General features: G+C 49.4%; 6 protein-coding genes and 1 non-coding gene across 7 annotated transcripts; 4 read left to right on the plus strand and 3 right to left on the minus strand.

Moving 5' to 3' along the window:
- The first annotated feature begins 193 nt into the window (after window positions 1–193).
- LOC101767388 lies at window positions 194–983 on the plus strand. Its single transcript, XM_004975683.2, has one exon. It carries the CDS (start codon window positions 302–304, stop codon window positions 866–868), a length of 567 nt encoding a protein of 188 aa, XP_004975740.1. The 5' UTR covers window positions 194–301; the 3' UTR covers window positions 869–983.
- A 532-nt stretch (window positions 984–1,515) lies between these two features.
- LOC101767788 lies at window positions 1,516–4,422 on the plus strand. Its single transcript, XM_004975684.4, has 5 exons — window positions 1,516–1,965; window positions 3,034–3,175; window positions 3,267–3,368; window positions 3,807–3,880; window positions 4,026–4,422. The coding sequence occupies exons 1-5, from the start codon at window positions 1,785–1,787 to the stop codon at window positions 4,121–4,123; spliced, it is 597 nt and encodes a 198-aa protein (XP_004975741.1). The 5' UTR covers window positions 1,516–1,784; the 3' UTR covers window positions 4,124–4,422.
- A 646-nt stretch (window positions 4,423–5,068) lies between these two features.
- Window positions 5,069–5,141, plus strand: TRNAA-CGC. The gene has a single exon. It is a non-coding gene; the product is annotated as a tRNA-Ala (tRNA).
- A 595-nt stretch (window positions 5,142–5,736) lies between these two features.
- On the minus strand, window positions 5,737–7,570 carry LOC101768858 (trihelix transcription factor ASIL2). Its single transcript, XM_004975687.4, has one exon. It carries the CDS (start codon window positions 7,258–7,260, stop codon window positions 6,019–6,021), a length of 1,242 nt encoding a protein of 413 aa, XP_004975744.1. The 5' UTR covers window positions 7,261–7,570; the 3' UTR covers window positions 5,737–6,018.
- A 147-nt stretch (window positions 7,571–7,717) lies between these two features.
- Window positions 7,718–11,350, minus strand: LOC101768198 (3-oxoacyl-[acyl-carrier-protein] synthase I, chloroplastic). The gene is made up of 7 exons (XM_004975685.2): window positions 10,739–11,350; window positions 9,647–10,078; window positions 9,232–9,405; window positions 8,786–8,899; window positions 8,573–8,674; window positions 8,207–8,273; window positions 7,718–7,963 (listed from the first exon to the last, which is right to left on the minus strand). Exons 1-7 carry the CDS (start codon window positions 11,165–11,167, stop codon window positions 7,896–7,898), a joined length of 1,386 nt encoding a protein of 461 aa, XP_004975742.1. The 5' UTR covers window positions 11,168–11,350; the 3' UTR covers window positions 7,718–7,895.
- Window positions 11,351–15,308: 3,958 nt separating this feature from the next.
- Window positions 15,309–19,567, plus strand: LOC101769274 (sm-like protein LSM1B). The gene is made up of 5 exons (XM_004975688.2): window positions 15,309–15,606; window positions 17,585–17,653; window positions 17,743–17,858; window positions 17,946–18,008; window positions 19,287–19,567. The coding sequence occupies exons 1-5, from the start codon at window positions 15,546–15,548 to the stop codon at window positions 19,362–19,364; spliced, it is 387 nt and encodes a 128-aa protein (XP_004975745.1). The 5' UTR covers window positions 15,309–15,545; the 3' UTR covers window positions 19,365–19,567.
- A 1,304-nt stretch (window positions 19,568–20,871) lies between these two features.
- LOC101769680 lies at window positions 20,872–21,838 on the minus strand. The gene has a single exon (XM_004975689.2). The coding sequence runs from the start codon at window positions 21,697–21,699 to the stop codon at window positions 21,349–21,351; it is 351 nt and encodes a 116-aa protein (XP_004975746.1). The 5' UTR covers window positions 21,700–21,838; the 3' UTR covers window positions 20,872–21,348.
- Between the last annotated feature and the right edge of the window lie 1,811 nt (window positions 21,839–23,649).

Consider the following 23,649-nt stretch of genomic DNA (forward strand, 5'->3'; position numbering starts at 1 on the left):
ACTCATCGGTGCAGCGTACAGAAATGAAAGAGAATCCTGTGTGTGCTGAGGCAACACCTGAGAAGGCTCCATGATTTTTGCTTCTTGTCCTTTCTAGCACAAAGGATACGCATCCATCGGCCAGCAAATCCCCGTCTGTGCATGAGTGCATCAATAAATGTCCTTATATGAAACAAAAATGAGAGAGAATCCTCCGCGCAAGATTTTCGCATCCCGACACGGCTACAAAAGCCCATCCAAAAGGCAAAGCGGCAACTCCACCAAACCGTCCCACTCCCCGTCCCAGTTGCCGCAAGCAGCGATGGCGGCGAGCCTCGTCTCCATCCCCGTCCCCGTCCGCTTCATCCTCCTCCTCCTCGCCATGGCCGGCACCCGCGCGGCGCCGGCCTCCGAGACCGTGAAGCAGATCTGCGCGGAGGCGACGTCGGGCGGTGCCCACGCGGACCTGGAGCCCTTCTGCGTGGCATCGCTGCAGGCGGCGCCCGGCAGCGACGGCGCCGACGCGCGCGGGCTGGCCGCGATCGCCACCAACCTGACGCTGGCCAACTACACGGCGGCCGTGGCCACCATCAAGGAGCTCCAGCGGCGGGGGGGCTGGTCGGCGGCGCAGCGGGGCGCGCTGGCCACGTGCCGGCAGCGCTACATCGAGGCGCTCAACGTCGTGCACAGCGCCGTCCACGCGCTGGCCGCCGGGAGGTTCCGGGACTACGCGGCGGACATGGGGGTCGTCGGGAAGGCAGCCACCGACTGCGAGGACGCGTTCGGCGCCGCCAACGCCGGTGGCGGGCCGTCGCCGCTGCGGAAGGTGGACCAGGACGCCGTCAACCTCACCACCGTGGCGGCGCTGATCGTCAGATCGCTGAAGTGAGGAGGGATCGTCGGTGTTGCCTTTAGTCTAGCTGATGATTCGATGGAAATGTAATAGTTGAACCGTGATCTTCAGTTGCTGTGGTTAAGAATAAGAGTGTGCCAGAGATATCAAATCTTTTGCTCTGCTGCTACTGAATGGCCGTTGCATGAGATAGGAGTACATCTACAGTCTACAGAGCATTGACCGCAAGTGCACGCAACACAAGCGGCGCTGTTGATCGAGACGTATGATGAACGTATCCAGAGCTGAATTTAATGCGGGCCATTTGCCGTCTTGCTCCCTGAAATCTGCCTGTGACTCTGTGAGTCTGTGAGACGGTAGCTTAATAGATTCATCTCGTCGTTTAGCCTCCACTTATGTAATGAATTTTGTAAATAGTCAACATTTAATACTCCTAATTAGCATCTAAATATCGAACCTTCGATACGATGGGTGCTAAAAATAAGTCACAAGAACCAAACCAGGCCTGTGACTCGCTTCGCTGGAGATAGAATGACGTATGCTATGCTCAACGGCCAGCCCATAGAGTGGGCCGGTTTAGGCTTTAGGAGAAAGCCCAAGCTTGTCGAAGGCCCAACTTTCGCAGCAGCCCTCTTTCCGGTTCCAGCCTTCCCCCAAATCAGGCAGGAAAGCAGTTGAGCGAGCCGATGATGAGCAGCAGCACTGCGCGAGCCACTCCAATTCAAATCCCTCTGATCTCCCACCCACCCCAGTAACCGCGGCGGCGGCGCCTAGACGCCGGCGGCGAGGGCGGCTCTTGACGTACCCGTCCACCGCGCACCCCGACTCCCTTGCCTGCGACGCCGCTCAGCGTCCCTCGTCACCGGCGCCGGGTGGGGGAGGCGGGAGGAGGTGGGGAGTAGGGGCTAGGGTTCCAGTCGGCGCGAGGCCGGGGGCGGGGGCGGCCAGTCTGATGGCGGCGGACGCGGACAAGCGGCCGGCGGTGGACGAAATCCTCTCCTACGCTAACGACCTCGCGGGCGTGCTCCGCGCCAGCAACGACAACGACGCCAACGCGCAGACCGGCGCCGCCGCGGGGATGCTGCTGTCCGCCTGCCGATCCGATTCCGACGACCTCGACCTACAGATCAGAGGTTCGGTTCTCTCCTGCCCTGCTGGGAATTGTTTCTCCTGTGGTGGCCATGTGCGTCTGCTCTAGTTGAGACTTGATTCGAACGATTTTAGAGTAATTTAGCCGATTTCGCTACTAATTTGAGCACTTTAGGTTGGGTCTATCTAGCATTAAAAAAATGCATTTCCTTTTCACAGGGAAACTGAGTAAATCACTAATTTCATTTGGGTTCACTGATGTGAATCCTCTCATTTCACATTTGCATCGGGGATTTTTTTTAGCAAGACTATCATTCAAACACTTGCACAGGGTTCAAGGATCAACTTAGAAGCGAAAATCCTTCCCACTCCGGCAAATGTAATAAACTAAAGATCCTTGGAACCCACTGATGTGAATCCTCACATTTGCACCAGGGATTTTTTTTAGCAAGACTAGCATTCAAACACTTTCACAGGGTTCAAGAATCAACTTAGAAGCAACAATCTTTTTTTCTGCCTGCAAATGTAGCAAACTAAAGATTCAGTGCTAGCTATACCTTTTTGGTGATTGATTGCTTGAGAAGGTTACGAGAGAGTTCAAAGGCACATTTGCCCATCAGCATTAATCAAATATTTTCTTCTCCCATACCATAGCACTGCAGTATTATCCCTTTACAATGGCCAGCTGCCCTCTATCGCACGGAAAGCTTACAATAATCAGAGGGTATAAAAGAATGCTAGTCTGTCTAGCATTTATCGAACATTTTCTACTACCAAACCATGGCACCTTAGTACAGTATTCCTTCCCAACAACCTGCTAACCCCTTCTGAGCTTTTGGAAACAAGTATTCTTCTCTGAATTCATTTCATTCATTATTGTACACACCTAAACATTCTTGGTAGTGTACGCTCATGATAGATGCACATGTATGTTAGATTGAGTGCTGCATATATATCTTTACAAAACGTAGTTAAGACTTCAGCGAGCAGAACTAATGGGGATAGAATTAACAATAAACTGTTTGGTGGCTCCTGAAACCTACTGTGGAAAAATAAACTTCCGAGACAGAACAGTATTGCCATCTTAATGAATTGTTCCTTTTGCATAACAGAATGTCAGGAAAAAATACGCTCCTGCAAGGAAAAGATAGACAAAGCAAAAGCTGAAACCATTACTGATGATGAACTGAATGCATTGCAAAACAAGATGGAAGAAAAACTCCAGGAAGAGAAACAGCTTCGCCAAGAGTTAAGATAAGTTCTTTCTTCAGCATCTCTATGGTCTAAAACTTGTGCTTTAAAGATTGAGAATTTGAGTTACTTATGTACACTATGCTGTCAACACAGTGTTACATGATGAGCTTGATAACCTAGACCGACAAAGAGCTTCTATTGAAGAAAGAAAGGATGCTGTCAAGAAAAAAAAGAAAGAAATGCAGAAGGCAGAGTGAGTTGAGAATTTTTCATTATGTTTGAAATGTCATTTTTTGCTTTCAAAACTTTACTCAGTTTGATGTCTGTCTGGATGCTGAAATTATTGAAAGACTCCATCCTAGAAGAGCTGGACGTATTAACTAGTGCTCTGCTGCATGCATTTTGGAAAAGACCGCTGCTGATCTGTGCTGCCTCCTGCCTCATCTTTCCTCCCCCTTGTATATTATGATTGCACTAGATTTCCTCAAATTTTGGAGATTTCAGCAACAATGTTGCAAAATGCCAAAAACTGCTCAAAATTAATGGATTAGTACTTGTTCAGTAAAATTTAATGGTGTCTATAGTTAAGTATGAATTGAATTTCAGTCTTTAGCAACATTGTCTCCATTATTGCTTACCCTGTTTCTGAGTTGAAGTAAGAAATAACTGACTGCGTATACCTCTCATGCAGGCGTATGCTTTCCATGTGCGTGTCAGTTACAAATATCATGCCCAATTTCGAAGACCAGGATAAGATTTCTGGCTGTATCCTTCCACTTTGTTGCCGTTTTCCCTGTTCACACAAAAGAATTTGTGCATAATCTAATGCTGCTTTGAGGTTGTCTTTGCACTTGATATCACCTTCGACAATAAAAGTTATGGCCCTATGGAATTCCTTAGCTACAATCAGACATTGTCGACAGGAGCGGGAAGAAGTTGGAGAAGTTCGAGTTTGAGAAGACGACACCACCGGTTGAGATCTGCGACAAGCTCTGGAAGAAGATTTAGCGCGCGGATCATCCCTGTTGTAACTTGTAAGGCGACGAAAGCTGTGCTTCTGTATATTGTCGTGGACGGTGGACCTCCCACCAAGAAGGATGCAGCTCGCCATGTTGTTTCAATGATTAGTTTCGTTTGTGCTGTTTCCGGTTAACTGATCAGAGATTAGCTCCTAGTTTTTGTTTATAGACACTACCAAATCTTTACCAGACATTAGCTGGATGTTTGAATAAGTCCTAGAGCTGTTGATTGCTTTTATTGAATGTATGCGTGTAATTCGTTTAAAAGAATTTGCTTCTTGTTTGCAACTCGCATCCAGTGGTCTCAGAGTCTACAACGACCTGTGTGGCATTCGGAAATGCAAGAAACCGTCATGCTTTGTGCAGTTGTGCTGATCTGAAGATGGCGGCCTACCGTGCCCTTGGAAACGTGTGCACTGCAGTGCAGGGAGGGAGCGGCCGGTGGCCTGTCTCTACTGCTTGTTGGTATCTTGTCGAAGCATCGGGGGGTCTTCTTTTTGGAACAAGCTGCGCCACAGCCACGCCTGTTCGGCTGTTCTGCTGCTTGATTGCTCTCATGCGATCATGCCATCGCCGTTAGTTCTGAATTCTCTTTGGCAAATGGCAAAGGCGCCACATTTTTGTGTCGTTCCTCCGGACCGGGTCACCAACCACCATCCATACGACGCTCAGCAGTTCAGCGCGCTCGACTGCTCAAGCGAGGAAGGAATCCCCCCATCGTCCACACCACAGCCACGGCCCACAGGCTCGTTGACGCTGACAGAAACGGCAAATGCAAGCATCCATTTACCTCGGCAGCAGACTAGCAGGGCACCGTGACGATGCTATGCGGATAAACCTGTCGAGGAAACGCTGCGCATGCAGTAAGATGGAATGCGGTGTGCCGAAATGAAATAAAGAGATAATTAGGATTTAGTATCTCGTCACGCATCAGGGGGACGTAGCTCATATGGTAGAGCGCTCGCTTCGCATGCGAGAGGCACGGGGTTCGATTCCCCGCGTCTCCATAATTGTTGCACATTTTTCTTTTTGCGCTCCCACCCCCTGACTTTGTATAACTGTTGTATACTTGTATATCCATGCATTAAAGTGATCATATGCGCTCAATATCACAGTATGCTGTAAAAAGATCCATTTTGCGTTGACAGGTCGCCGTCCTGTTCGCAGAATGAAATATAATAATTCACACAACGGATCTCTTGCGAGATGCAGAAAAGTCAGATTCCTTGGTGCTTTCCGCTTCTTTTCCTGCTGACTGGCAGGCAGGAGAAGAAGAGCCTTCCCTCTTTTATGATTGGTTGCACTTGCGCTACTGCTCAAGCAATGCCCACTCCATCTCTTCTGCATACAGTACAGCACAGAAAAGCAGAAGCAGAAGCCAACATTCTGACATTGGAAGAACAAATCTGTCAGGCATCATCTGAACTCCACTCTTTATAAGGTCTCACTCATTCTATAAAACTACAAAAGACAGAGCATTATTCATTGCTCCAAACAATCTTCACAGCATTCCAACAATTCATCAGTTCCACCAACTCTCATGGCTGAATGCTGTCCCAAAAGGAGCCAGCATTGATACAACTCCCAGTTCCAGTCCCAGCATGACATTCAATGGCGATTTCGCCAATTCTTGGCACAAATGAGATCACATCAGATGTTATTAATGCAATGTGGAGAAACAAGCAACAAATTGACTAACATCGTGGTACACCAAGGGACTATCTAATGCTAATACTAGTACTTCTACTAAAATGATCAATTTCCACCGCTCCCAAGTCATCATCTCTTCTTGAGGACACATATATAAGTTAAATTGGAGCAATGTAACAATTCTAAGGCGATACCGATACAAATTCTTAAAACACGGTGAATCACCGAAAGAAATTACTGGCTCTCTTCTTCTTCATCGTCTTCCTCCTCCTCGTCGGACTGCTCACCCTCACTTGCAGCAGCGGCGGCGGCAGCGTGATTGTTGTCATGGTATTGCTGGTAATGTGAGCGTGGGGCATTACGGTGCCGGTCACCGTGGCTGATGCGGTACCGGCTATGGTGATGGTGATTGCTGCTACCACCGGCATCGGTAGCCATTGACATTCTACGAGATGAGCCACCAACAGTGGTAGCACCAGCAGGGATGGTGGCCACGCCAGAAGAGGCGTGATTCTTGGCCTGCGTGAGCTCCATCTGCGCGTTGAGGAAGAACTGCGCGCGCTGCGACTCCAGCTCCCGCGCGAAGTCTATGCGCCGACGCTCCATCTCTGCTGCCTGATCCAGCTTCGCAGCCTCCACCCGCTCGTACGCCTCGCCAAAGCGGCGTATCGCCTGCGCCAGGTCACGGAGGCCCTGTGTGCGGTCGCCGCTGCTGCCACCGTCTGCGCGGCCTTCATCCGTCCTCCTCCTCTTCCCGTTTGCCGCCGGGAGAGCCGGCAGAGGCGGGAAGCCGTCGGAGGACTCGGAGGACACCGAAGGTTCGGGGGAAGGTGGCCTCCGCTTGGCTGCAGAGGCTGCCGCGGGCATCAGAGGCGTACGGCTGCGCTGCGGAAAGCTCACCCGCAGCGCTGCAGGGACCGGGCTGCGGCTGTTAGAGTTGTGCCCACCGCCGCCACCGCCGCCGGAGCCGGGCTTGTTGCCGTAGGTGGGCGCGAGGAGAAAGTCGAGGCGGTCGAAGAACTGCCAGGAGGAGACCGGCTTGGCCCTCTCGACCTTGTACTTCTTCTTGAGCGTGTCGATGCGGTTCTTGCACTGGACGTCCGACTTGGGCGCCTTGGAGTAGCCGTCGCGGGAGGAGACGGCGTCGGCGACCTCCTGCCACTGCGGGTGGCGGAGGCTGCCGCGGCCGAGAGCGACGAACCGCTCCCCCCAGGCGTCGATGAGCGCGGAGGTGGCGCCCTCGCTCCACGCGTCCTCCCTCCCGCCGCCGCCCCCGCCCCCACCCCCGCCGCCGGCGGTGGCGTACAGGGACGCCGCGGTCCGGTGGATCGGGAGCGCGACCGCGTAGCCGCCCCCCGGCGGCGCGGAGGCGACGGTGACGGGGTCGGCGACGGGGAGCGAGGCGGAGGGCGGGCCCCCCGGGGAGGAGGCCGGCGACGGGGAGGCGTCGGGCGACACGTCGTCGTCGTCGTCCATGGCGGCGGATCGGAGCGAATTCGGCGGCGAGATGGGGGATCGGATGCGATCTGGTTTGGGTAGGGTTGGTTTCGGTGGTGCGGCGGTGCCGGCGGCGTGGGGTTGTCGTGCTTTGAGGGGGATCCGGCTGGGACTCGGCACGGCAAGGGCAGCGCGGGGCGCGTTGGCTTGGGCCAGGCCGGGAGGATGGGCCGGCGCAGGTCAGGGAAACGGCCGGCGGCGGGGGTGGTTTGGGCTGGTTGGAAACCGACGCGTCGGCCGGCAGGAAGACCGGTTTCCCACGTTCCGTCCATGGTACGATACCCCCCTCTCTCCTCCTCGACCTCGAGGCAGGCATTGGGATGGGAGACCGTGGCTTATTTGCCCGCCAAAAATCAATTCTGGCAATGCCTATATACCTGATCGAGCAGAGAGGCCAATAGAGTGGATACACATACATGAGGAGCACCCGAAAGAATTGGCATATAAACAAACAAATCTGCTTTTGGCAGCATAACTCGATGAATCAAAACTTGATCCTTTGAAGCTGGTTAAAAAGAAGAGGAAAAATCATATGCTACATCTAAGAAATTCCTCACTAAATTACCAATCGTGAGAACATGCTGCAGGCTGTATACGTATGTATCAAGGACGAATCATGCCTTGAATGGAGCAAATACTACCACCGAATTGTGTCCTCCGAATCCAAAGGAATTAGAGATGGCTGCATTTTAAGGACAACAAATATGCATCAGACACACAGAACAGGGACATAACTGTTGTATTTAAGAACGGCTAGTAAATTGGTTATATATATCACGGGCAAGAAATCTGGGATTGTTGTGGTAAAAACTAAAATTCAATTATGATTCTTTGTCGCTTGCAATCTGCATGGTAACTTTTATTTTACAGCCTTGCGAACATCACATGAGCCTCCTTCAAGAAATGAGGAAATGGAAACACTCACCAACATTCACTTCATGCTGCTTCTTTTCATTGGCTACTGTATCGAACTCAACTTCAGGCTCTGGGTTCTGCAAGATGATAACTGAAACATGAGCAAGTCTTGCAACAAAGAACAATGAATTTTGCAAAAATAAGATCTTTATCTCACATATTGAGACTGTTAAGTGAATTGAGAAATGGCAAGAATCAAATGAAACTTTTGTAATACCCTTGTACCATAGCTTGTATTAAACATGTCTCAATTTCATTAAACACTAGAGATTCAGATGTAAACAAATGGTTATATTAACTTTTTGTGCAAATTATGCTGGTTTTTCTGAATCATCACTCGGCAGAAAAAGAGATAAAAAATTTACATTGTACTTACAAATTGATTAATGGTAGGGTGCACCCATCCAGTAGTTATGGCTTCTACCGTGGCAATAGCTTCTAATCCACCAGCTGCACCTAGGCAATGGCCTATCATTGACTGGCAAGGAAGGCAGCAAACCACATTAGGGAATATAAAGATGCAACAAAATGAATCCTTCCAATTTAAAAAAAGAAGAAGATACAAAGTTCCAGATGGAGGCAAATAAACCTTTGTTGAGTTAATTTTTATCTCAGATGTATTGTTGAAGACTTGCTTAATGGCTCTTACTTCAGCCAAGTCACCAGCAAGTGTGGAAGTTGCATGCGCATTGATGTAGTTCACCTAAAAAAGCATATAATCAAATTAAAAAGGGAGCTTTTCAAAGAAAAGATAAAAACATTTCAAAAATTATAAAGGGCAGATTGTTAATCTGCATCAATGATCAGCATATTTAAAGCCATAAACATCACAATCTGGAACTGCAGCTAGGTAGTAGAACAAAATATTTTAAAACAATGAACAGATGTGATCACGCATTTGTACGGGCCTTTCAACTTCCAACCAGTCCCCGGATGAAAGTATTGATTTACTTTTGAACCAAACCAATGTTTTGATTTTTGGCTACGTGCAGGATTAAAGATGCTTGGACTTGTGTTCTAGATAGATACAGATACCTCCTCCGGTGCAACACCTGCATCTTCAAGGCTCTTTGTGATACAGGATGATACACCCAGTCCATCTGATCTAGGATCAGTCATATGGTAAGCGTCGCAGTTTACCGCCCCTCCCAAGTATTCTGCAATTATTGGTGCGTCACGCTTCATTGCATGCTCCAGGCTCTCCATAACCTATTGCCAATGAGATTACCATTGATTAAGTACCTATAGCAGTACATGTGACTGAATAGAAACACTTAATTGTCTGCTCAAATTAATGACCAGCACTCACAGTGATGAGCAACATGAAACGAAGCACTTAAAAGCAGCAAATGTTGATGGAAACGATGAAAATCATGCAAAGACTCTTAGACTCAAAACAACATGTAGTTCATATTTAAGTATTCAGAAACCTGGTAGCAGCAAAACATACCAGTACACCAGCACCTTCGCCCATAACAAAACCATCTCTCTCCTTGTCCCATGGCCTAGATGCAGTTGTCGGGTCATCGTTCCTCTGTGATAGTGCCCTACAGGCCACAAAACCACCAAGACCAATGGGAATAATTGCAGCTTCAGTACCACCAGCAACGATGATATCAGCCTCACCACGCCGTATATGGTTGGCAGCAGCATAAAAGCAATAGTTGGAGGTGGCACATGCAGTTGAAATTGAATAGTTAGGACCCATGAAACCAACATCCATCGCAAGCAACGCTGAGCCCATGTTTGTTATAGCATACGGAATAAAGAAAGGCGAAATTTTTCTGTATCCCTTCTCGATGAGATTCTGAACGCCATCAGAAAACACAGTAAGGCCACCCATGCCAGTCCCCACGAGAACTCCAGCACGCACTTTGTCAAGCTGTTAGCAATAACGTAATTAGGGAAACAAGTTTTCAAAATGGAAAACGGATATAAAATCAGAAACCTATGACAGGTATGAATGTATTGGTACGCGCTCATTCGCAGGCAATAGGGTAGAAAAACTGCTCTATGACAGCTTTGTCAATGATGCCAAACAACTCCTGTGCTCTGACAAAAATCAAAAGGAGATAATTGGGTTTTGATTTAATCCTACGAATGTTTTCAGGGATCTTGTGGTTGTTCGTCTGAAGCAATCTAGCAACTTATACACAACTTATAATCAGTCATAAATCACAACCTACATTCTGCACAAATTTTACCTGACCAAAAGTTTTGGCGCATTGTACAAAAATGCTTCCACTAAAATCGAAATGCTTTCTGCCATCAAATATTTGCTCCTTAGAACAGATCTCCGCTACTTTAATACAATTCAAATCTCTAATCATAGAAAAGGTCAATACATTTCAAGCAAAACCCAAGTGTTCGTTAGCATGGCTGAATTCAGTAGACACGATGCAAAATTCAATTGCTTCCTGAAGTGAACGGTATGCAGAGTTGTTCTCGAGCATGAGTTACGAAATCAACACCACAAGCAACCTATCAAACGCGTGTTCCGAAAAAAAAAAACGGTCTTGTTCACCGACACACACAAACTCACCTTGACGTGCGCGTCGGAGCCCTTGGCGAGCCCGGCGTTCTCGAGCGCCTTCTTGCCGCTGACGATGCAGTACCGGAGGCAGTCGTCGAGCCTGCGGTCGTTCTTGCCGTCGATGTACCCCTCCGACGAGAAATCCCTGATCTGGGCCGCGAACCGGGTGGGGAAGCTGCCGGCGTCGAAGCGGTCGATGGGGCCGACCCCGCTCTCGCCCTGCAGGAGCCGGTCGTAGAAGGCGCCCACGTCGCTCCCGAACACGGACACCAGCCCCATCCCCGTGATCACCACCCGCTTCCTGGGGTCCGTCTCCCGCCGCGGCGCCGCCTGGGTGGCCGCCGCCGCCGCCGTGCGGACGGGCCGGCGAGCGCGGCGGCGTGCGGAGGAGGAAGGAGGGGGCAGGCGGAGCCCGAGGGTGTGTGCGGGCGCTTGCATGGCGGGAGACGGAGCTGCGGCCGACGAATGGGGGAGCGAGGTGGGTGCGGTGGTTATGGCGGTTATGTAGACGCCGCGGCGGGGGCGGAGGCGGAGGCGCCGCGCGGCGAGGGTGGCAGAGGATGTGTGGGTTTTGGAGGGAGACGGACTTGTGGATGACCGGATGGGATTGGGGTAGAAAGCGAAGTAGGCAGCCTGCTGGGGATATTCTAAGATTTTGCCATTCTTCACGTGCCAGTTTTATGAATAACCTAACAATTTTACCTGCTGAAGGAAGAATTCTAACGTCTTTACCAAATTCATCTACGTGGCGCAACACGATAGACCCGCCAGCTTGTCTGGCCCATGTGAAATGTCGCTTCTGTCCCCGCATCCTCCTCTGCCTTCTCCTGGCACATAGCTCCTCGCCAACGTTGTACACGTCGGAGCGCCGCCGGATGGCCTTCGGTAGCGAGTTCACCCTCACCTTGAACTCGTCGTACTCCCGCTTCACCTTCCGACGCTCCCTGACGAAGTCCACACGCACCTTATTCTTAAGGAAGTCCCTCTTCTAGCCAAAGTGAGCGGGCGGCGGCACTAGGAGTCAAAGTTGGGTAGCTCCTCGAAGCCGACTAAGCTAGTGGCACCGCCGTGGCCGCCGTCCTTGGGCCAAAGCGTGGTGCTGTAGTCGTAGGTGCCCTTGGTCTCGAAGAGCCAACGAGAGTGGTCGAACTCGGCCGGCTTGCCACCGGCGCCGGCGCAGCCAGCGTAGCCGCTGGGGAACTTCATGGAGTGCACGAGGGAGAAGTGCTTCGCCATGGACATGAGCAGCAGCTGGTCCTGCTCCTCGGAGGAGGAGACGACCTCGTCGTTGTCCTTACCGTCGTCGTCAGTGTCGCTTCCCACGGAGTATGGCTCCTTCTAGCCGGGGCAGTTGTTGGCACCGTTGACACAGTCCACGTAGCACTCGCGGCAGATCATGAACCTGCAGTCGCACGGCCCGCCGCCAGCACCCTCCGCCGCCACCGGCGCGTTTATGGAGTCAAAGGTCGGGTCGTGTGCGGGGAGGTAAAGGAGAATGCGGGGGCAAAAGCGTCGATGTTTCGTGTGATCGTACGCCACGCTCTCCTCACTTCCGATGGCTAGCACTCAAAAGACAAGGAGTAATACTGGTTCGGAAAGATCCCTATGTCTAGTTTCGGCAGGAGTCGTGTTCCTTGGATCAAGTACACTAGGCTTACAACAGGGTGCTTGCAAATAAGTTCGTGCGATGTGTGGGTGTATGTGTGTAATGTGAGAGAGAGTGAAAGGAGGCACGGTTCCCTTTATATAGGCCAGGGACGGGGACAATGCTGAGAAATGGAGGGGTCTCCAACCTCAGAGGTCGGGGGTTGTGGTGTGGTCGGATCTTCCTTACACCAAGGGGCTTTCTTGTCCTGTGGCCGGTCGTGGGCTTCGCACGCCCTGTACGGTGGCTCCTATGCGGCGTGAGCTACTTACGCATGGCCTGGCATGCTCCGTGGTGTGCCCTGTCCCGTCCGCCAACCTCGTGGCAGTGAACGGGATGGGAGCTGTTGCTGACGTCCGTACTGGTGATGAGTGGGGGACCTTGATTAGCGGCCTGGACGGGACGTGCCACTCATCTCGGCTCCTTTTTAGTGTGCTCATGGCCGCTTCTCACCGTAACGTCTGTCACTGGGTTCTGCCTCACCCGCAGGACTGTACCGGGCCTGGCGCAGTGGTATGGCCTTGACCTTGACGGGTCACCCTGGTGAAGGCGATGACGACTCCAGGACGCGTGGACGTATATGGCCGCGCGTGACCTCGTCCTGCAAGCCGTTTTGGGCAGTCCAAAGGGTGTAGCCTCACCCTCGGACCCCTACAGCCTTCGTACCCCCTGGTTAAAGGTCGACTCCCCTCGCCCGGTCATGTCTCCGGCGTGGGGCGGTTAGGGGGGCCACGCTCTGCATTTAATGCCTCTAGTACGGCACAGGTCTTCTTGAGTCAATGAGTGAGTAAGGCGCTGTGAGCTCCTTGCGGGCCCACCCTCGATCTAACCGAGCCGGCGAGTCATGGTTCTTAGCTCCCGACCAAAGAAGGTTGGGTGGTGGGCCGCAGCGTCGTCTGGGCCGTTTCCAGTATGTTTCTAACTGTTGGACCTTTGATCTTTTGGCGCTTGGTTGCCTTAAATTCCTTACCTGGGGGTACCCCTGGTACAGGAACCTGTCAAGAAGCGACATTTTCGCGTGGGTCAACACGCTGGCGGGTTGACGTGTCGTGCCACGTAGGTGAATTTTGCAAAAATGTTAGAATTCTTCCCTCACTGCTGGCAAAATTTGTAGATCATTCACAAAATAGGCATTTGAAGAGTGGCCATCCGTAAGGAGGCAAAAACTTAAATATCCCAGCCTGCGGCCGCTATCCCTTTCTTGCTTGCTAGCAGAGCAGTTCACACTTAAGAATTTCAGATGACTCTGTGCACTGTGCTCGACTTGTATTTTGAGGTCCAGACTCCAGAAACGTTAAAAAGAACACGCCTCTTAAAAATTCAGATGACCGAAAATACTGCATTTAGTCTTATCTTTGATGTAGTTTTTTTCTTTTCCGGATAATCTTTGATAGAGATTTAACAGGCAGGTTGTTTTGCTAGTGCTGGGCTTAGCAGTCACAACCCTATGCTCGACTCGTATTTCATGAGGTCCTTCAGATGACTGAAACTAGTGCATTTATCTTCGATGGAGATTTTTTTGTGCGCGTAATCTTCGATGGAGATTTAACGTTCTAGGTAGAGGCATATCGTTTTGCTAGGCTTAGAGAATTGGTTTTGGACGGCGACCGAACATGAGAAGGGTGATGGTGGAAAGTAAACAGGGCTCTAGCAGTAGCAGCAAGCAAAGGAGCTGGTCACACCATTCCAGAAGAAACAAAAGAAAGAAAGGATCCGTTGTGAAGAGATACAAGAAAGAGGGTAACCCAATTATGTTTATCTAGTTGCTTAAGATGATCGACTATAAATTTTTATGGACTAAATTCTTAGCCGCTGCACCAACTATTTTGTTGTTTTAGACCCATTTTTAAGACTCTGGAACAAAGAAGAGCACATACGTCCCAATCCCAATCATAATAAACTAGTTCTAACACCTGCACGGATTGCTCGCCCTACCTATGAGCATGCTGCGATTGATCACAGGTTTGCTCCTCAGCAAGCATAAGTCCTAGGCCCATTTAGCATAGCTCCAGTTTTGACTTCTCCTACGGCTCCAGGTGAAACTGTACCGAATAGTTTAGTCAAAAATAGCACTATTCCTAGACCCCGGATCACTAGAGTAGCCGGAGCCATTTTATATGGAAAAGCTGGAGAAAAAAAAATAGCTCCTTCCTATTTTAGGAGGAGCTGGAGCCCTAAGGAACCTTAGAAGATTGAAGGTCAACTGTGTTTAATTGCATCATGGAACATGCGCATGTAATTGGTTTGTTTTACTATCCATTATGCAATGCTTCCTTGTTCTACGTGGGGTAGTTGAGTACGAAGGTCCAAGTGCAGCTCATCTTCTCAAAATATAAATGCACATTGCGTTGTAGCAGCAAGCTTGCCTGTACGGAATCATTTGCTTTGTCGTGTATGTTTCGATGTATCCTTCACACAATTCATATGTCACCATACTTGTAGCACAAAGTTTTGGATATTGCTTGGAAATTGGAATGTAAAATGAAAGCGGGTGGAATTTTCCCAACTCAGTGAGCACTCTACCGAAAGTAATCGTTCTTTAAGAAATAATTCAATTGTTGCTCCTTACTAAACATATACCTGTTGTTATTCTACAATCTGGTCAAACAACCTTTTTTCAAGACTAACGCTCACCCATTAATCACCAATATAGCCACTCATAGAATTCACCAAAGAAGCATTAATCACAAATTTCATCCAGTCCAATCAACTTTACTAGTAGTAGTACATTGTTTTGGGATCAATTAACCACATAAGCACAAATTCTTGTGGCAAAAAAACACATGTTCAATTAATATTTTTTTCCACCATGGAGATTGTATGGAAAATTCTTTTATCGTGATCTGAATATGATACGTGTTAGCCTAACATGGAACACTCTCGGGGCCCACCGGTCAGTGCACGTCTCTTCTCTTATCGAGTACCCAACCCTTTTCGATCTGCTTCCTTTTCCTGTCCGTGTATCAAGCACCGAACTCTACTCCTCCCCTGCTTCCGTCCCGTCCACGCCAGAGCACTCCACTCCCACGCAAACCCTAGCAGCGGTTCTCCCCTCCCTGCGGGAGCCCCGCCAGGCGGCTTTGGTCCAAGCCGTCGGAGCAACTCCGATCCAGCTGCGGCGGGTTGGGGCCGCCGGCTCCGGTTTGTGGCGCCGGATTTGGGATCGGCGCGATGTCGTGGGCCGGGCCCGACGAGATCCTCCTCTCCACCTCCCTCGCCGGCTTCTTGGACAGTGAGTTGCTGAGATCCTCTATCAGGCGATGCCTCTGAGCTTGTCTGGTTGCCTCGTTGCTGATTGGTCCGCGGGACTGAGCCGGTGCGGCTAGATTTGATTTATTTTGTGGGGTTCGTAGATCCGATTGGCCTCTAGTTTCCGGCTCGTGTAGGCCGCGATTCTAACCCGGAGTGGAATTTTCTGTCGGCGATTGCCTTCCATGGGTGGCTCAGGCCAAAAGTAGACTCTTTGCGAATCTCTGTAGCCTTTGTTAGTACGCGAACTCGAGAAGTGACTTTCATTGGTTGTGCAGGCATCGGTATTTGATGCAGCTCATTTGAGTGGTTTTGACAAATCATCGTATCTTCCTGTGACTCACTTCAAATTCGTGCGAATGTGTTGAACCTTGTGGGAGCTTTTCAGTAGGTTGATTTGTGTGGATATGCGCATAGATTGCTTATTTTGTGTGGACATTTTGTGCCAATGTCTGAATGTTATTGTGTCTGTACTGAATGAGAATGCCTTATGGTGTTGATGGAAATCTTACATTTAGTTGGTCGTGCCCTGTGGCATACGAAGGTGCAGTTATGTGGGTTCACACTAAGCATGTGTGGTTAGTACTGGTGGATTATATTGTGTTGTGAAAGGTTTTATGCCCCACTATTTGTTCAGTTTAATCTCTATATAAGTGACACTTTCTTTTGTCATTAATTGTAGATTTCAGTTTTTCTTTCTATTTGCGCTTTAGTGGATCATGTGTGCCTTTGAGTATAATATAGTTAATTATGATAGCTGCTAACTATTTAAGTCTGTTATTTGGCCCTCCATTTGCCGTCACTATAATACAGTCACCTTTTGTCCACCTGAGTTTCTCTGAATTAGTCAATGTGTTCATGCCTCGATAAATAAATCTTTAAAGTGAAATTATCTGCGCTATTTCAGTAGAACCTTATTGTGATTCTATAACCTGATGGTGATATGATTGTTACCTCCATTAGTGTATATATGAGACATTGACCTTTGATATTGCGTGTAGTGAATGAGCTTCCCTGAATCACTTATATGCTTCATGCCTCAATAAATGTCCAGCTGAAATCATTTTCCATGTGAGGTAGAAGGTTAGGGTGACTTTACAGACAGATGTCATTATGACTGTTTGGCACAGTTGTTGGTGTAAACGAGATGATGATGAGAGCTGGTTAACTTGTGCAGCCATCATAACTGCAGAGCTACACAAGTGTGTTTGGTATACGATTGCGTGACTTGTCACTGGAGCAAAATGGCAGAAAATCTTTTGTGTTTCCGAAACGATCTACTAAATATATTATCTTTTACTGGGTTTTTGGCATCTTTGTAAGCCCCGAATGGATAGTTGATACTATATGCAAAGGGGTAGTGTCTTCAATCAGTTTTTTTTCCTCGGGCACGCCACAGAATGTAAGATTTGCTTCATGTCACACAGTGTAATTGTGTAGAAGTAGGTTACGTAGGACTTATAAGCATATATGGATAAGTTTGTTTCCTGTATACTGTTATTACCTTGGGAGGATAACAAAGGCCTTAGTCCTGCTTTTCATAGAAAGCAAAAATATAGGTTGTTGGGGCTACCAGCTTACGGACCAAGCATTGAACTGGTTCTTCTATGAAGCAACCAAAAATCTTACCATCTCCACCAAACTAACTCCTGCTTAGGATGACCTTAACCAGGACAAAAGAGCAATTACAGATCCTTGGAAAGATAATTTCCAATTGGTAATTGCATGGGTAGCATACGCTCTTTGGGGGTTTGAGCTAGATCATAGTTATTGCCGAAACAGCTGGAACCAATGTATTGTAGTATGAGTCTTGCGCTTTCCTTTGCTATAACACAGACAACAACAATCATGCGTAGATGTTCTGCATGCTTTGGCTGTTTTTTATCACTTGGTTTGTGTCAGAAACAATATTTATGTTTGGCAACCTATTCTTACTAACTTCTTACACATTCTGATTACAGAGAAGCTTATTGTCCTGCTTAGAGATGGACGGAAACTGCTTGGCACCCTGTGCTCGTTTGATCAGTTTGGTATGCCGCTTTTACATCCACTTGCCTTAGCGTTGATTCCAATTATATTTTCTGCCATTAATGTTCTGCTTCATTATTTTACTCTGCAGCAAATGTTGTTCTTCAGGGTGCTTGTGAACGAGTAATTGTTGGGGAGCAATATTGTGATGTTCCTCTTGGTCTGTATGTGATCCGGGGAGAGAATGTTGTTTTAATCGGAGAATTGGTAATGACCTCTGTTGCATTAGAAAGTGGCCATGGTCAAACTCATATCTCCATGTTGATGTCATAAATCTGGTATTGCATTGAGCAGGACCGCGAAAAGGATGAACTCCCTGCTCACATGACATGTGTTTCCGAAGCAGAAATTAGAAAGGTACGCACTTGGGCACAATCGTTCCCTTGTTTTGAAGTAGGTGTTTAGCTACCTTCTCTTTGAATGCGGCTTAGCTCTATCGTTCACCTTAACCATTTATATTCCATGCATTTATGTTCTTGATAAATTGAACTAGTGCCTTTAGTCTGTCTGCACTCTATAGGCATATACAGGTTATACGTGTATGGTGATGTCCTATTGATACAGATGAACAGTACTGTTTCTTTTTTCTCCTGAAGGGCATTTTTAAATTCGGCACTAAAATGTTCATGTTTTTTTCACTTCTACTGCGCATTCCATTGATGTTGTTCATGGCAACAGTTTCTTCCTTATGTAACAGTAGTTGATAATTTTAAATTGTAAAGTGTGCAACCCATCCTGATATACAAACATGGAAAACTGTGGATTCAGCTGTTGTTATGTTCCGGTCCTTCTCGCCCTCCCTCTCATGTTCCTCTCCCTCTCATGAACATGATAATGCTTATATGCCCGAACCTCTCATTTGTGAACTTTATCAATGAACCGATTGCTTGCATATATATTTTTTTAATCCTGTAATATGTCTTATAACTCGGTTCAGCAGCAGCTTTACATAACATTGGACCTGTGTAGGCTTGCTTGCATTAGATGGTAGACACATTGGGATTGGCCCTACTTTATTCTATAGAAAGCAAAAGATCTGGAGGACTAGGATTCCAGTTAACTATTAACTGAGAGTACATAACTTGAAAAAGAAAAGGTCCTCTTCACAGTTAGGCAACAATTCTACTCAACCAAGTCTGACTAGATTAGTTTCTTAACCCGGCAAAACTAACTAGGAATGCTCGTATGGACCTGGGTACATCACAGGAGCAGAACAAAGTGATTCCGGTCTGCTATCTATCTTCAGCCTCCTGCATTAGTTGCCGTCTTGCCTTCAGCCTGACATTGCACTCTCAAGCATGCTTCTTTCATCTAGTCTTCTGATGCTACGGCAAACGATAGAGAAGTATTACATCCCTGTAAACTCTTGAAGTCGTTGCAGGCTAGCATAGGAGGCAGCTTCTAGGAGAAACAATTTGAATATCTTTAATACGGAACCACCTGACCCCAAAACTCTTCCAAACAACCTGATTGTTTTTAAGCTGCGTTTTCTTAGCCAAAATTGATACAAATCTTTCAATCAAGCATTGAAATATTTGTGTTTGGCTTATATGTGCTCTTTGAAAGAGGAACCTGACTCCTTTATATTGTTATTTTTACCTTTACAACTAACACGATGCACCTATCTTTACCCAGGCCGAGAAGGCGGAAAGGGAAGCAAGAGACCTGAAAGGCACGATGAGGAAACGGATGGAGTTCCTAGACTTCGATTAGTTCCCTTGTGGTATGTCAGTTGCTGCCCCCCACCCCATTGTGGCCGCGTTGTTTTTAGTGGCGGCTTGTGTTATACATGTCGGCAGAAGAAAGCCTGATGATTGCGCTGTATCCCAGTCGAATGCTTCTTGTTTAACCAGAACGCTTTTGGCCCTTTTGGGTTGATGAAAACAGATTCTTCCGTAGCAGTGTGCCGTTCTTTTTTTTTTTGTTGTTGTTGCTACAGTTCATTCAGAGCCCTCCCTTGCAAGTTGTAACTTTGTCACCTTTCTGCCTGCATGGAGGTGAAGGAGATACGTTTTGCTCCTGTTGTCGTTTGCAACAGTACCCTGCCTTATCGGGATTCTACATGGCACACGCCACTGTGCACCTGATTGGATCTGGGGCCAGTGCCATGCTTCGCCGGGATCCTCGAGCTGCCAATCAGCAGCTCAACATGGCTGCTGACCTGGTCCAGTGGTGTTGCAGTTGAGATAATAATATCTCCATCTCCAGTCTGTTGCTGCTGCTGGATCAGCAGCCCAACATGCAAGTGAAGCGAGCTAGCTGTTGGTGTCGCGCCAATGCTCCCCTTTCCGCCGTCCCCATCCTTGAAAGGCGCCGTCGCTAAAGGAGACAACGCTGAACCCCTCTCATCAACAGAGTTACGGAGCCACATCGGCATCGGCGGCCTGGCCTGCCAGTCACAGGCGCCGCCGGGTTTCAATCAACGGTGGGGTGTCAGTGTTACCGAACGCCCGAGGGGAGCAATGACGACCTGATAATGCACGCTGCTGGTACCAAACGAGCATTGATGAGCAGTGACCCCATTGTTACCGACACCAATCACTGCACCCCTCCAACCTCCGTGACGCCAACAGGTCACTGAAACGAGCAAGCGTTCCTTCCTCCCAATGATCACTTGATCAGCAACAGCAGCCTAGCTAGCCAGTAACCAGACGCGTTCGAGAGAGTACAAATCGGCAGATCCCATCCCCCCAGTTTCAGAAACCACTCAGGTTCGGTTGCGCTTGCACTTGCGGTCACGCACGCACGGCAGGTTGGGCGCCTCCATTGATTAATGGCGTGTACTGGGCGGCAGGCAGGGCAGGGGCGAGGCAGCGCACATGGCGATGCGAGGCCGGCAGCGGCAGGGCGCCTGCCTGCGCGGCCGCGCTCGATCCTTATCCGCCGGCGGGCCGGCCGGGGCATTGAACTTGAAGACGGCAACGTGCACGTGGGTGGGCTAGCTCCCAACGGCGGCCGGCCGAGCTTCACCTGCCGTGCGAACGCACGGGGACGCGGGGTCCGGAGAGAGAGAGAGAGAGATCAGGCGTTAATTGGCGGCGTGATGGGGTTCACGTGCCACCGAACCAACACACTGTTGGAAAAGCCTCGGAGCTGTAGCTGTGTGCCCTCAGTCGGCAGCTCGTGCTGTACTTCTGCTCACTGCGGAACTGTGAAGATCAAGGGAAGTGTCGTCGTCTCTGAATGCACGAACGAGAGCAGTTCATTCACATTATCGGTGTGGGGAGGATCAGAGGCAGCAGCTATACTTTCATTAACATTGATAAGTAGCAGTACAAAGTACAGAACACTATGTGCCGTAACGGAGCTACATTTTCCCTAAAGCTGGAGTGATCGGTCGAATTGAAAAGAATCAGTAACGCCCATGATTGGAGCTGCAGCAAGCACACTGTTTGGCGGCAGTACTGCGCATGCTTCCTCGTTGCCTGAAGAAGCAAAAGGAGGAAGAAGAAGAAGAAGAAGAAGAAGAAAAGGAGGAGGAGGAGGAGGAAGGTGGATTGAGCACAGTGCGCGCCTCTACGTGATCCACCTGCTGCGATCAGCGTTGTCGGACGCGCACACCATGCACGTGACGCGATCACTGGAGGCCGATCACCACACGCCGACGCGCCGCGGCGAATCACCGGCAACATGCAGACGCCGCGTTGCGTGTCGTCGCGAATGCGGCTAGAGACAAAGGGCGTGGCGGCGACGGCGGCTAGGCCTGCGCGCCCGCCGCGCGCTTCATCCGCGCGATGGGGACGAAGGGCGCCGCGAAGTAGGGCTCCACGCCCGTCCACGGCGGGTGGGCGCAGGCCGCCGGCGCCCCCGCCGGGTGGTGGCCCGATGACAGCGCCGCCACGCACAGCTCAGCCAGGCGCCAGACCGCGCGCCGCAGCCACCGACGGAGCCGGAACCCGCGCCGCGCCGGGGCGCGCGCCCCAGGGCCGCCGCCGCCGCCTCCGAGCCGGACCACGTGGACCTTCCGGCGCCCGTGGCGGGGCAGCCGGAACGAGTGCGCGGCGGCGCGGCGAGGCGCCACGACAACGACGCACGGCGCCTCCCCCATCCTTGTCCTCTCTTGGCGGCTTCGACCGTGATCTTTCTCCACTCTGCTCTGCTCGCTCTGCAGCGCCTCTCGCTTTCCTCTCCCTCGCCGCAGCCCACGGTTTGCTTCTTCTTCTTCTCCGTGGCGTTGCGTTCTCGTGTGCTGCCGTGCGCGTATATAAAGGGAGGAGGGACACACGGACACACACGGTTGAGCTGGGCCAGTGTGCAGCGTGTACACGCGTATTTTAAAATTTAAACTAACAATCAAATAATGAAACAAAAAAGCGGGAAAATGATAAAAAGCAGCCGCAAGACAATATATTCAATCTGCGAGGACGAACAAGCTGGCTGGCAATGCTGGAGCGCAACATACTTTTTCATGATTTTGGAGGGTGTCATGCTTAAAACAATGGAGGATCAGAGGCAAGCCTAGCTGCAGCCTGCAGCCAGAGAGTTCATATGGCAGGTGCCAAGAAATTGAGATGCCTGCCACTTCCTGAGAGCCATGTGTCCCTATGGAATACATTCTGATACTATCATGTTTGATTTTATCTTTATGGGAAAAAAATACTCGAGGCATTCCTTTGGAAATTCGAGGGCACGGAATTAAGGCAAAAATTGGAGAATAATCAGAGGATCGTCATCTGGCTACCTTGTGAACCAATTCTCGTCAGTTGATCAAGGATGATGGGGATTTAGCATCTACATTTGTACACATCTATCTTACCAAATGAAGTGAAATCAGGTGTGCGATAGGACAATTGTTCTGAACATTTCCATGCCTTAGGACCTGTGTACACGCTTGACGCGTACGGGGTAGCTACTACAGCAAGCAACGCATGGGACTGTGGGAGTGGTTCAGACACGTTTATCAGGACAGGTGACGCTCACGGTTGGTGAAATAAAAGGAGAGCAAAGAAAAGGAAAAGCCGGGCAAAATTAAATGGAAAAGGGAATTCCAGGCGAGGACCATGTGTGTGCGGGGTACGTGCTACCAGTCCACCACTGCCTTTTTCTTTCATTTCATTTTTTTTCTTTCTTTGCGCAGCCACATCTCAGTTGCTGCTGCTTCTGTTTTTCAATATGATGATCACATGCTTGGTCTCTTTCTTTGATCATCTTTCTTTTTCAGAAGACACAGGGTCCTGCACCCCTTGCATGTTCATGTTGGAAGTTGGAACCCTTGGAGGATTGGATTTCTCATGTACTGCTACTGTTAGTAAATTTCCAGTTAAAAATTAAGAGAGAGGAATTGTTTGTCATGGGAATGGAAATCTGTTACATTCTCAAATCCATGTGTCCTGATCATACGGCTGCTGATTTGTTTGTAGGCTAGGCTAAGACAAAAGGGTGTGTCGTCCCCGTCGGCGAGGAAGAAGGAAACAAATTTGGGACCCCGGGGCGATTGACAGACAGGAGACTGCATTTGGTGCCAACATAGAAACAGAAACATTATGGATCATCCCCAATCATGTCAGTGATCGACATTGGAGGCTTATGAAAATGGCGTCGACACGTACTGGGGGACTGGGGCCACACCATGGAATGCAAGGTTCGTGACTCTGTCTGCACTGCATTTTTTTCGCTGCGTGTTTATACGAAAAATAAGCATAGTGCTAATTGGGGGGGGGGGGGGGGGGGGGGTTCCTGGTCAAAAAAAGTTGGACCAACCCGGCATCATAATAGGAAAAAGGCTCCCCCCCTTTTTCTCCGTCTCCGACTCGCTGTCCATCCTCGTTTTCCTGCCTAGAGCGCACTAAACCCCGGCCCTCTTTAAAACCCAAAAAATCCCCCACCGGTCCCACTTAAGTGGGCAGTGAAAGGGCCGCAAAACTCAATGGTCTCCATTGGTCCAGCCCCCTATGCAAGGCTCCCTAAAGGAGACGCAAAATTCTGAGCTTGCTTATTCCGACCTACCTTTAAACCCCCCAGGGGGATCATCTTGTGTGGACCTACGGGACCTATCATG

This window comes from Setaria italica, chromosome VII (assembly GCF_000263155.2).
Source record: "Setaria italica strain Yugu1 chromosome VII, Setaria_italica_v2.0, whole genome shotgun sequence".
Lineage (NCBI taxonomy): Eukaryota > Viridiplantae > Streptophyta > Magnoliopsida > Poales > Poaceae > Setaria > Setaria italica.

Coding starts and splice junctions, on each gene's coding strand:
- LOC101767388 (XM_004975683.2), top strand. CDS start 302: ATGGCGGCGAGCCTCGTCTCCATCCCCGTCCCCGTCCGCTTCATCCTC.
- LOC101767788 (XM_004975684.4), top strand. CDS start 1,785: ATGGCGGCGGACGCGGACAAGCGGCCGGCGGTGGACGAAATCCTCTCC. Junction 1,966..3,033: donor CCTCGACCTACAGATCAGAG/GTTCGGTTCTCT, acceptor TTTGCATAACAG/AATGTCAGGAAAAAATACGC. Junction 3,176..3,266: donor CAGCTTCGCCAAGAGTTAAG/ATAAGTTCTTTC, acceptor TGCTGTCAACAC/AGTGTTACATGATGAGCTTG.
- LOC101768858 (XM_004975687.4), bottom strand. CDS start 7,260: ATGGACGACGACGACGACGTGTCGCCCGACGCCTCCCCGTCGCCGGCC.
- LOC101768198 (XM_004975685.2), bottom strand. CDS start 11,167: ATGCAAGCGCCCGCACACACCCTCGGGCTCCGCCTGCCCCCTCCTTCC. Junction 8,675..8,785: donor TAAAAATTAACTCAACAAAG/GTTTATTTGCCT, acceptor CTTCCTTGCCAG/TCAATGATAGGCCATTGCCT. Junction 8,274..8,572: donor ACCCTACCATTAATCAATTT/GTAAGTACAATG, acceptor ATCATCTTGCAG/AACCCAGAGCCTGAAGTTGA.
- LOC101769274 (XM_004975688.2), top strand. CDS start 15,546: ATGTCGTGGGCCGGGCCCGACGAGATCCTCCTCTCCACCTCCCTCGCC. Junction 17,654..17,742: donor GTGCTCGTTTGATCAGTTTG/GTATGCCGCTTT, acceptor TTTACTCTGCAG/CAAATGTTGTTCTTCAGGGT. Junction 18,009..19,286: donor CCGAAGCAGAAATTAGAAAG/GTACGCACTTGG, acceptor ATCTTTACCCAG/GCCGAGAAGGCGGAAAGGGA.
- LOC101769680 (XM_004975689.2), bottom strand. CDS start 21,699: ATGGGGGAGGCGCCGTGCGTCGTTGTCGTGGCGCCTCGCCGCGCCGCC.